Source organism: Dermochelys coriacea, chromosome 2 (genome assembly GCF_009764565.3).
Source record: "Dermochelys coriacea isolate rDerCor1 chromosome 2, rDerCor1.pri.v4, whole genome shotgun sequence".
In the NCBI taxonomy this organism is placed as follows: domain Eukaryota; kingdom Metazoa; phylum Chordata; order Testudines; family Dermochelyidae; genus Dermochelys; species Dermochelys coriacea.
The window spans coordinates 232537026-232549609 of NC_050069.1; the positions used below are offsets into that span (position 1 = coordinate 232537026).

General features: G+C 40.4%; 1 protein-coding gene across 1 annotated transcript in view; it reads left to right on the plus strand.

Moving 5' to 3' along the window:
• Window positions 1–12584, plus strand: part of MALRD1 (MAM and LDL receptor class A domain containing 1) — a 481748-nt gene that overhangs the window by 264488 nt on the left and 204676 nt on the right. Inside the window, 1 exon segment of the mRNA XM_043509412.1 lies at window positions 5944–6232. Coding sequence (XP_043365347.1) covers window positions 5944–6232 — 289 coding nt within the window.

Genomic DNA, 12584 nt, shown 5'->3' on the forward strand with positions numbered 1-12584 from the left:
AAATGTTTTTATAGTATTACTTGCTCTATTTATATACTGTATTTTTCCACTCATTTACTCCTGTTTTCTACAATTTATAAGGTTTTACAATGTGCAGATAAATGGGGTTATCACATGACTGATTAACGTAGTCTATTAAAAGAGGGTTATTAAAGCATTCTTGCTAACCTAATTGGTAATGCATGCATAACGCATCCACTTACCTATTTAAATAATAAACCCTACATGCGAATCAATCATAAATATTGCCAACTCTATGTATTTTCACTAGCAGAAATAATTTTGTTTACCATTGTCTTTCCTTCTTCCTCCTCCAGTATTTAACTCCTGCCTTCTTTCATGCACCCAGACTTGCACACATGAGCATGCATGCATAAAACTACTGGAGGAATAAGGATTTGAGGCCTTTGTAAGAAATATTTTTATGAGACATTCAAAGGAGGAGGGAATGGAAGTTTGAAGGCGAAGCCCGTAGAGTAAAGAAAAGGTGAAAGATAAAAGGAGATGTGGGCAGAGGTAAGAGAAGCCTAAGTTGTGTACAGCCCTGAAAGTTAGGGAAAGGAATCTAGTGAATCTTGAGTTTAAAAGTGAGCATTCAGGAAATATAATTGCAATTCGTAAATGCAAAATAGAGTAAATCACTGTTAACATATCTACCCAGCTTACTAGTAGAAGTGTCAGCCTTTTCAATTTATCCATTTACATGTACATCTGCTCAGCAGTTCTTTGCTGTTCTGATCTCAAGACAACCACTCCTCCTCCCATCACCTTGAAGTATCTCCACTACTAATTATATGGCTGAAATTCTTAATCCATCCTCATCCTAGAACTTGAGTTCCAGTCCCTTGATTGAAGACAATACCAATGCCTGCCTGGTTGCACAAATTGTATCATTTGTTTTCATTTTAACCTGCAAAAGAGGGTGTTCCATCTTTTATATTAGAATTTTGTGGTGATTCATTCTGTTTTGCTGATTTATACCAATATAGCTTTATCTTAGTTTGATTCCATATAGAACTAGACATGTTAGGAGAGTAACTATCAGAAATCTTCTTATAGATTCATAGATACTAAGGTCAGAAAGGACCATTCTGATCATCTAGTCTGACCTCCTGCACAACGCAGGCCACAGAATCTCACCCTCCCACTCCTACGAAAAACCTCAGCTATGTCTGAGCTATTGAAGTCCTCAAATCGTGGTTTAAAGACTTCAAGGAGCAGAGAATCCTCCCTCAAGTGACCCATGCCCCATGCTACAGGGGAAGGCGAAAAACCTCCAAGGCCTCTCCAATCTGCCCTGGAGGAAAATTCCTTCCTGACCCCAAATATGGCAATCAGCTAAACCCTGAGCATATGGGCAAGATTCACCAGCCAGATACTACAGAAAATTCTTTCCTGGGTAACTCAGATCCCATCCATCTAATATCCCATCTCAGGGGATTAGGCCTATTTACCCTGAATATTTAAAGATCAATTAATTACCAAAATCACATTATCCCATCATACCATCTCCTCCATAAACTTATTGAGTAGAATCTTAAAACCAGATCTTTTGCCCCCACTGCTTCCTTTGGAAGGCTATTCCAAAACTTCACTCCTCTGATGGTTAGAAACCTTTGTCTAATTTCAAGTCTAAACTTCCTGGTGGCCAGTTTATACCCATTTGTTCTTGTGTCCACACTGGTGCTGAGCTGAAATAATTCCTCTCCCTCTCCTGTATTTATCCCTCTGATATATTTATAGAGAGCAATCATATGTCCCCTCAACCTTCTTTTAGTTAGGCTAAACAAGCCAAGCTCCTTACGTCTCCTTTCATAAGACAAGTTTTCCATTCCTTGGATCATCCTAGTAGCCCTTCTCTGTACCTGCTCCAGTTTGAATTCATCCTTTTTAAACATGGGAGACCAAAACTGCACACAGTATTCTAGGTGAGGTCTCACCAGTGCCTTGTATAATGGTACTAAAAGCTCCTTATCCCTACTGGAAATGCCTCTCCTGATGCATCCCAAAACCGCTTTAGCTTTTTTCACAGCCATATCACATTGGCAGCTCATAGTCATCCTACGATCAACCCATACTTCAAGGTCCTTCTCCTCTTCCCTTACTTCTAATTGATGCATCCCCAACTTATAACTAAAATTCTTGTTATTAATCCCTAAATGCATAACCTTACACTTTTTTTTCCTTTCTTAAAAATAGGAACTATATTAGCAATTCTCCAATCATTCGGTACAACTCCTGAGTTTACAGATTCATTAAAAATTCTTGCTAATGGGCTTTCAATTTCAGGTGCCAATTCCTTTAATATTCTTGGATGAAGATTATCTGGGCCCCCTGATTTAGTCCCATTAAGCTGTTTGAGTTTCACTTCTACCTCAGATATGGTAATATCTACCTCCATATCCTCATTCTCATTTGTCATGCTACCATTATCCCTAAGATCCTCTTTAGCCTTATTAAAGACCGAGGCAAAGTATTTGTTTAGATATTGGGCCATGCCTAGATTATCTTTAACCTCCACTCCATCCTCAGTGTTTAACGCTTCTTCTTTCTTAGTTTTCTTCTTATTTATATGGCTATAGAACCTTTTACTATTGGTTTTAATTCCCTTTGCAAGGTCCAACTCTACTCGACTTTTAGCCTGTCTCACTTTATCCCTACATGTTTTCACCTCAATAAGGTAGCTTTCCTTGCTGATCCCTCCCATCTTCTACTCCCTGTATGCTTTCTGCTTCTTCTTAATCGCCTCTCTAAGATGCTTGCTCATCCAGCTTGGTTTACAATTCCTGCCTATGAATTTTTTCCCCTTTCTTGGGATACAGGCTTCCGATAGCTTCTGCAGCTTTGATTTAAAGTAATCCCAGGCCTCCTCTACCTTTAGATCCATAAATTCTTCAGTCCAATCCACTTCCCTAACTAATTTCCTTAATTTTTGAAAGTCAGCCCTTTTGAAATCAAAAACTCTAGTTGCAGATTTATTTTTGTTAATCCTTCCATTCAGTTTGAACTGAATTAGCTCATGATCACTTGAGCCAAGATTATCCCCTACAACCATTTCTTCTATGAGGTCCTCGCTACTCACCAAAATTAAATCTTAAAATGGCATCCTCTCTAGTCGGTTCAGCAACTACTTGATGAAGGAATCCATCAGCTTCGCATCTAGAAAAATCTGAGCCCTATTATTGTTACTAGCACTGGTCCTCCAGTCTATATCTGGGAAGTTAAAGTCTCCCATGATCATGCAGTTTCCATTAGTATTTACTTTATTAAAGACATTAAAAAGGGCTCTATCCATATCCAAATTAGATCCCGGAGGTCTATAGCACGCCCCAAGCACTAGCGTAGGAGAAGCTCTACTAGTTATCTTCCCCAATGTAATTTTTGCCCAGATGGACTCTGTCTTATTCATTGCATTGCTTCTTGATGCTGATAATTTTAAATTTGATTTTTAAAGAGCCTTTTGATTTGAGCTGATTGAGATCCTCTGAGTGTACAGATGCAGAGCTGCTCTTTGGATTAGACTGCCTCAGTTCCAAAAACATTTCTAAATAGATTTACTGAGTTTTCAAATGGAACCTCAGCTCAGACTTTAACCCCTTACTCAGATAGTTCATATAGAAGAAGAGAAGTAATAGTGATTTGGGGAATTTACTTTTAACAGTTTTGGTTGGTTTGATGTTTTCAGATCACTTTATTTCACTTTCTCTATCTTGTCAAATCCCAAACCCTTTATAGATAAGAAATTCAGGAAATGTTAAACAAAAATGATTAGATTTTATTATACTAATAAACATGAGTAAATCAGTTTGTCAACAGAGAAAAAATAAACTAACTATTAAACACTTAATTTGGAAATTCTGGGCCATGAACTTATGTTTTCAAATCAGTTTCCTAACAGCCTTCTGAAAAAAGATATATTGAAAAAAAATCTTCCCCCATATTTGAAGATCTCTGTCTAAATCCTCTTTCATTATGCTCTCAGACTCATAGTCCCACTCCTTTTAACATCTATGTGTAAACAATAAAATATGCTTTGAAGAAATATAGAATAACGAATGATAAATGGTCCATTGTATGAATATTGATTTATACTGTATATTAAGTGCCAAAAGAATGGAGGAGGGTCACAGCTGGCAACAATGAGCTTTTTCATGAATAAATGTGTTTATCAGGTATTTGGAATTGCCTTTAATCTTCAGGCAGAAGACCTTTTTCCTATTTTTGAAACAGTCATAACCAGGTTTAACACTTTTCAAAGAACTTTTTTGAACATCTCTGCAGTTTTGAAGTTTCCTTTTACACAAGTTCTTCAAAGAGAACTCGGGTTTGAATCATATTGGCATGCACACACATGGCTGGCTGGATGGCTTTGTAAACTGTAGCCAACTGTATTTTGATGCTCAGAAGTGCTGGTGAGCATCAGTGGTTGATAGGCAAAGTAGACATGGAATGGAATAAAGAATATAATGAAATAAGGATGATAAAATCTTGTGTTTCACAGAGTACATTGATTCCCTGCAGGGATCAGGAGGGTTCTCTCTAATGCACAGAATTGCATATTTAGCTACCTATATATTACGGTGGGAATGGGGATACCATTTTCAGTTGATGCCACCACGAGATTCAGATTCCAATCTCAGTTGACCAGTGTATTCATCTGATATACAAAATCTTATGTTCCACAAAAAATACCGGTTTCAATGCCCAGGACTGCACCAGTGTAGATACATTTTCTTGTTTCTTAGAATGAAGATGAGTCTAAATTCCTTGGAGTCAGTGCAGAAGCTACTTAAGTATACACATTAGAGCCATAGCAAAACTCCCATTGACTTCAATGCACTCACCATTTCAACTACAGAAGATATGCAAATTGCTAAATGTAAAAGGAGGCAGAAGGCAAGGGGGAAAAAAAGTGTGGTTAAAAGGCAAGATATAGTCAAGCCAAAACAGTATCCTTCAAAAAGTAGAAAGTGATACTAATAGAAAGGAACACAACTTTATGGTAGGTATACTATGTAATCTGTCATTAAAATCAGTTGGTCTACCAGAGAACTGAAGGATAGTGAGAGTTGAGTCTACGTTTTGTCAAGTGCCAAGATGATCCCATAAATTATAGACCATCAAGTTTTACTTCAGTATCAGGATATTAATTGAAAATATCGAACTCATAGTTGTAATTTATTTTAAGAAGTCTTTGCTAAATCCATCACAAGAGCCTGTTAAGTAGCCTAAGTAGTCATGGAGTGAGAGGTAAAATTCTGTCATGGACTAGAATGTGGTTGAAAGAACAAAGTATAAGAATAAATGCTTCACAGGCGATGACAACATCTTCCTTTCACTGTGGTTCTTCCTTGTACTTTATCTACTGTTATCTTACCTGAGCACAGTCATTATGTTCAATATTCTGTTTCTCTTTTTACTTATGAATCCTTCTATTTTCCCTACTGTCTCTTTGTAGAGGCTCACTCTGAAGCAATCATACAAGGGTAGGAAGGAGCTCTGTACAGGCGAGGCACTTCAGAGTCCAGCAACAACACCATAATTAGCCTGAGAAGAGTCACACTTGAGTGATTCAAGATACTCTGCATATGTTAAAGGACATTGTTTATACATTGCTCCCTGCCTCTGCTGTGTCATCAGTTTTCATAGTTTTAAATTTAAATGTGAAATTTGCTCAGAAGAAGACTACCAGCAGCTCTATAAGCCCTGAAATGTTGGCTTCCAAAATAGCTTTCATTAGTTTACTGAAGGAATAGTTCTACAGATTACTACTATGATATTTTTCCTTGTGTTTAATTAAAAGCCTGGATAATGAATGATTTAGCAATTTTGATGCTCTTCTGAGAACTGAGGATGCTTCTGTAGTGAAAATTTGGGATAATTATAATAGAATATACATAATGTTCTCTACTGAGTATTTAATGTCATTACTCTTGGTTGCAGATATTATTTTATTACCATATGTATGGTGTGAACATTGGATCATTAACCATCTATCAGGTGACAGCATCAAACCAAGACAAAATCCTACTCCACCTAACTGGAAACCAGGGAAATTTCTGGCAGAGAAAACTGGTGCTTCTGGATGCAGATGAGGACTTTCAGATCACCTTTGAAGGGCAAGTTGGGAAAGGATACAGGGGCAACATAGCACTTGATGACATCACATTCACCAAGGAATGTTTGCCATCACCTGACTTATCAACAGAACCCACAGCACCACCTTCAACAGGTATTAAATAGACTTTCCAGAATCTGATGCGTGAAATTGCTCAGAGAGGCAAACAAGCCTTGCTTTGATTTTTCTGTTTGGGTTTTTTTAATGGTCAGAAATGAATATAATTTGATGTAGCTCTTTAGTATGTTGACCAAAGTATTTCGTAGAAGAGTTGTTTGGAAAAGTAAATCACTGATCCTGAATCTTCATGACATACTCATCTTGAGCAGCATAAACTCACAGGAGTGGTCCCATTTAAGTCAGCGGGGCTATTCACTTGAAAAATCAAGTGTGAAAGGACAAAGAGTGCAAGGGGCTTGCTTCCCTAGACCCACATGTAAAGAGTGGGCAGAATGTTAATGGGGAGTATAGGTACAGCTCCCTGCTAGCACCTCCCTGGTACATGTGAGACAAGAGGAAGAGGGCAAACCCCCCTCCCTGCACACTTGCCAGAAGAACTGTTGCAAGGGTGACAGAGCTGCTACTCCAGCATCTGCTCTCACTGTAATTAGTGTGCCACCAATCACCACACAGCTTCCAGCATGAACTGAAATTTAAGTCAGATGCTAACCCTTAATTTTCATCAATTTTGATTGAGAGTGATTCATAGCCCGTGTGTCAGGAAAAGCTCTTCCTGTTTTTTAGACAGCTTTTGGCAGCTAAGCTCTCAGATGCAATCTATGAATATACTGCTCTCATTGAGATTTCTGCCATGGCTTGAGGGCAGTAGAGGACTCTCAGGATTTTGTATCTTTTGAAGGGGAGGCATTTATAATGCGTTTCCATTGACTTGGGAGCCTGCTATTTTCCTAAATCTGTTTTCAGAAAGCCTCGTTGAGACAGTGAATTGGGATACAATAAGCTGTAATTTTTATTTTATTGATCTATTGTTTCACATTTGTTCTTTCCATAAGCATAGTAGTTACCATCAAATTATATAACTACTTGAAAATTATAACAAACAGTTTAAAACAGTCTAGGCTTGGCTGTTGCAGAAACTCTATACTTTTCCTAGAGAATGATATTTTTCTGATGGTTGATGGTTTGGATTCACTTTCCTCTTTCTTCTCTTTGGGGTGAGGAAAGATTTTTTCTTTCTAAAAGGCCCTGTGATTCTGATCTTTAGCATAATATCCATACTAGAGCTGGTCAGAATTCTCTAGATTAAATGAAATATCAAAATATCCTGTTTTGCTGAGATATATTAGTTTCAATGATGTTTTCATCGGGGATTGGGGGTGAGACAGGAGACACTCTGTAGCCTGAGGGTGAGAGCATTAGCCTGGGATTCTGCCTGAGTCAGAGCAGAGATTTTCATCCTATATCACTCTGACTCCAAGAGAGCAGGGACTTGAACCTTGGTCTCCCAGATCTCAGCCAGTGCCCTAGCCAGACATGAACCATCTCCTGCTTCCTGAATCAAAAAGCTCAGGTTTCAAGCTAAAAACTACTGACAATTTAGTTTTTACAAAAATGGTCAAAATGTTTTGATTGTGTTCCAATGGAAAATGAAAGCGATTTTGAAACCTCAAATGTTGCTGCAAAACAGAACTGTCATCCTCCAGTCATCTCTAATTTATATCCCTCTTATTGTCCCCTTCCCTATTTATATATATATATAGTTCATGGTAACTGCCATGGGTTCTGTGGACACAATGACAGAGCATTATCAATAACTGAAACTGGTTGCAATGAGGTAGTAATTGCCATTAGGTACAGAAAGATGGTAGTTGACATTTGCTATTACTCCATAGGGTTCATTGAAATCATATGACCTCTGATGCAACATCAACAACAAATTAATTGGAACAAAAGATGCAAAATGTAGTTTTTTTGTTAAACTGGATTGGACCATTAACAACAGTTAGGAAAGTTCTTTGTCCCTCTTCATGAGGGTATTCTATTCCTACATAATCATTTTGAAAATTACAGATGGCACGTGTACAGAAATTCGGTTACTTTCTATCTCCCCAGGCTGAGACAGAACAAAATTCTCCAACATTTTGGATTTTGCAATTAATTTTTTAATTGAAACTTTGATTGGGTGGGGAAACAAACACAACTCAGACATATTTACAGAAATTATTTTAACATTTTTCATCCATATCTAGGCTGCAATAACTTCTACAAAGCAACTATACACAAAAAGATGAGAGATTAGGGCCAGTGTGTGGAACAAAATGACTCCTGTCAGTTAGGGGCTGAGGGTGAGCCCTTGAAAGCTATGGCATCTACCTGCCACTTGACTGTCTGGTGACAGGAAGAAATCTTAAGGCATAATGACACTATGGTCCCTTGCTTAAAGGCCCATCCTAATTGTCATTCAGTTGTGGAGATTCTGCTGCCCACACCAGGAAGTCTAGGGAGATGCCTCCTCCTCCTCCTCCTCCAATGTCACTTCCCAGTGCTCCCATGGCCACTCCTGGTGGTAGCAGGCAGGTCATGAACTCTGCACCAGGGAGAGGTAGATTGGGTTTTCTGGTAAAGTTAATAGAGTGGAATTTTGTGGAGAGATTTTTCCTTAGACTTCTTGTGTGTGAACTTTGATATTTACTTAATCTCTTTTGTCTCTGTTCCCAATCAATACAATTAAGGTATTGGGTTAAGAGTATTGTGTTAAGAAAGTTAAGAAAAAGTATTGTGTTAAGAGTATTGTGAGGAGTCCATTAATTTGTTTGCGGTGCACAGACACTACACTGATCAATACCATGGAAAAGCTTATAGAAACTCACTATGTGGCTGCTGCTAAAGGACGTTTTTTGTCTTCAGAATTTTATTTACCACACTTTAGGCACTGGGTCAAGCTAAGTTGGAAACTCCATCTTGCACAGTGCATCCAGGTCAGAATTTGTCCCAGGGTGTGCAACGCTTTCAAAATATATCCTTAATACCTCATCAAATCCTTACAATCCATGTCATTCACTGCTCACTTCAATCACAGCCCAGACTCTGTGGCCTTCATTACTGACAAGATCAATACTTGAAAAGTAAAAAACCTTATACTAGTTTGACCCCAAGAAGTGCATTTGCTGAGGTTTCTAATTCTGTACTCTCTGGAGTTTCTGGACCTGCTGCATTTACAGTAGATGCGAGTCCCTGTGGCAACATTTGAAACTTTAAAAGCTTTGCTTTTGATGGTGAAAGGCTGTTCAAAAATACTTCTATCAAACAAAAGTTATTAAAGCCTAAGAAAAAGCCATGAGGGACCCATTCCTTTGTATGATATATCCAGGATGTAATGGGTAGAACTTCAGATGTTCATAGCAATTTCAAAGTAACAGTATGGGTGCCTTAGGATTCATCTGAGCTGACATTGTTTAGAGTTTATGTAAATATATTTGCCTTTTCTCACCTAGAGAATTTCCATTTATCCTGACCAGCAATTTAAACTCTGATTTCCAAAGGTCCCAGGCTAGACCTGCTATTAAGCCATGCTTTTTGCTGCATTATGGACAGTGATGGGGATGGAATTAGTTGCAGGGATTTGGGCCCATTGATACCCGTTGATGCTGGGCAGAGGGAAACAAAGCAGCACCTGAAACTGTGCAATTGGGATAAACCAAGACTGAGCCATTTAGTCTTGTTTCCACAGGTTTAATTTTATAAAGACCAGTGGTGTGTTGTCTGTGTATGCAAAGAATGTATTGCAGGCCCCAGGACTGTCTGGCCTCCAAATACACATGGAGCATGCCATTTCATAGAACAGGAGGAGAGTCGCTTCACCTCGGAGACTGCTAACAGAAACAGGGCAACTGAGAGAGACAATCACAGGAGTCATCACGCCTGACGCTGCATGGACAAGCTGAAAAGCAGTACGCCCCAAGAGGAGGGGCTGGTGATAGGCCCACTAAGGGGCAATGGAACCCTATAGACCAAGCTCCTAGAGCTGACTCCAGAAAGACTGTCTGAAAGACAGGCCACCTTTGCCTTTTTTTCCCCCCCTCTCTCATAAGGAAAAGAGCCTCTCTTTTGTCTGTTTGTTTGAGAATGCCTCATGTGCTACAAACTGGAGTGGGAGGAAGGAGAGTATAGATGACAGGCAAGGGGGTGGAGAGAGCCCCTGTTCCCCACACATGTCAATGCCTGGAGACAGATGGTTACAGCTGCTCATTTTAAAAGAGAGCAGAGGTATAATTCTATAATAAGGCACTAGTCTTCTAAGCATTTAAACTCTGCATTTCCCATTGCTGTTTCTCTCCTTGGTAAATGTGCAGTAATATTTAAAGGACGGAGGAGAGAGTTTGACAACTCAAAAAAAAGTCATTTTGAAAACAGTGTCATGGACTGCTGATTAACTGCCTGTCCGCATGGCGCTGCTTAGCAACCACCCCAGATTGGCAAGTCACTGAGACCTGCTTAGACTGTTGAGGCTCAGAAACAATCAAGCCTCATTTCAGGGCACTGCTTATCACCTCTTCACTGTATGAATAATGATGGCTATTGTAGTATCTGGAGCTGGTCACATTCTACAATGGTAGCCTGTGTAGGAAGGAAACACTACTTCCACTGTGGCTTTCTTCGCCGTGGGCTACATTTGAAATGTACAGTCTGCCTTGGGTAAGGGGCAGCACATAGCTGCAGCATTTCTGGAGCAGCCCTGGAAAAGGACTGTGACTCCCCTGCTCTGCCTTTGCTCTGGAACATTCGTCCCCTTTTCTGGAGTAGCCTACTCCCCACTATGTGCCTGGCCAGTTCAAGAGGGGACTGGGGGGAGTCAAGCTAAGGTTCTTCCTGTAGTTCATCCCTCTCTGTCCTTTTGCTCACAGGGGGACTATCCAGTGCGTGATGAGTGCGCCCCATTACACTCCTAAACCCAAGTCAATATACTTACCCTTCTTAGCAGGGAAAGGAGGCCTAATGGCCAAAGTCAATGTACTCTCCTCTAATAGCTGGGCAATGCAGTGCAATGGCCAGAGCCAATAGATTTGCCCCTCTTAACAGGGCAGTAAGGTCTAGTAGCTACAATCAGTAAATTTACCTCTGTCATCAGGGCAGTAAGCCCTAATGGCAACAGTCAGTAAATTTACCCCAGTGAGACAGCAGTAAGGCCTAATGGCCAGAGTCCATAGGTTCACCCCCCATAGCAGGGAAGTAAGGCCTAGTGGCCAGTCAGTAAATTCACCCTAATGAGACAGGACAGTAAGACCAAGCAGCCAGAGTCAGTCAGGATGGGGGCTGCCACACACAAGAAAGGGGGGTGGCAGCCTGGGTAGGGGTTCCAGGCCCTCCCTCTACACCAGACCCCAGCCCAGGGCAGGGGCACGTGCCACTGAATCAGTGGGTGGGGTAGGGTGTCTGACCAAACCACAGTGGCTCAAAATTCCAGTTCACTAGCTGGGCCCCTATCAAATTCCCCTGGGCTGCTTCCTACCATCATTCCCGCTGTCACAGTCTGGGCATCTCCTTTATCTCCCAGTTCTCCGGTCTGCACAGTCCCCTGTGACTCTGGACTCAGCAAGGTATCCATAGATACCTTGGTGTCTACCTGGGTTGCAGCATCTCCAGTTCCCATGGCCTCAGGCTTTGGCTGATCCTTGGCTGGAGACAGCAGCATACATCCTTCCTCCCCAGCAGTCAGCCACAACTGAGCTGAGCTGCTCCCTTCTATACCAGTGCACTTGGAGCATGCCTAGTAGAGTGAAGGGGGCGTGGTTTCCTCAACCCACAATGTAGACACCGTGTCACAGGGCCATATCAGGTAAGTGTCCTATGTTCTCTTTCCACTATAGCTGGGCTGAGTAGGGGAGGTCAATAGAGGTCACTCCCTGCATGCCAAATAATGGCTGCAGAAAAGGTGTGAGGACCTTTCCATTTTATTAAATTTGGTGGAATTAATATTCCACCAAATGGAATTTTCATTTGGTGGAATATTAATAGATCTTAGAGTTAAAGTGACCAATTTTGCATTTTCATCTATTAATTATTATTATTATTTATTATTTATTTGTGTTACCGTAGTGCCTAAGCACCCTAGTCATAGACTAGGACCCTATTGTGCTAGGCACTGTACGGACGCAGAACAAAAAGGCATTCCCTTCCCCAAAGAACTTATAAAATGGCAAGACAAGATGGGGAAGAACAAGTAAACAATGAAACAGTATTGGGCAGCTTAACCAATGGTGGTCTCTGTGCACCAGCAGCCTAACTGTTGTCAAGTTTTTCATATACATCATGGGAAAGAGTTTAGAGGAGGAATTGAAAGTGGATAATGAGGTAGTTTTCGAGATGTTCATGGGAGCTCCTCCCAAGCTTGTGGAGAAAGGTGCTTATCTGAAAATTTAACAAATAGGCAATGGAAGCTGGCAGCATAGGCCAATCAGAGGCAAGCATTGACATCTCAATTGTGAATGAAAGATGATAGATGAAT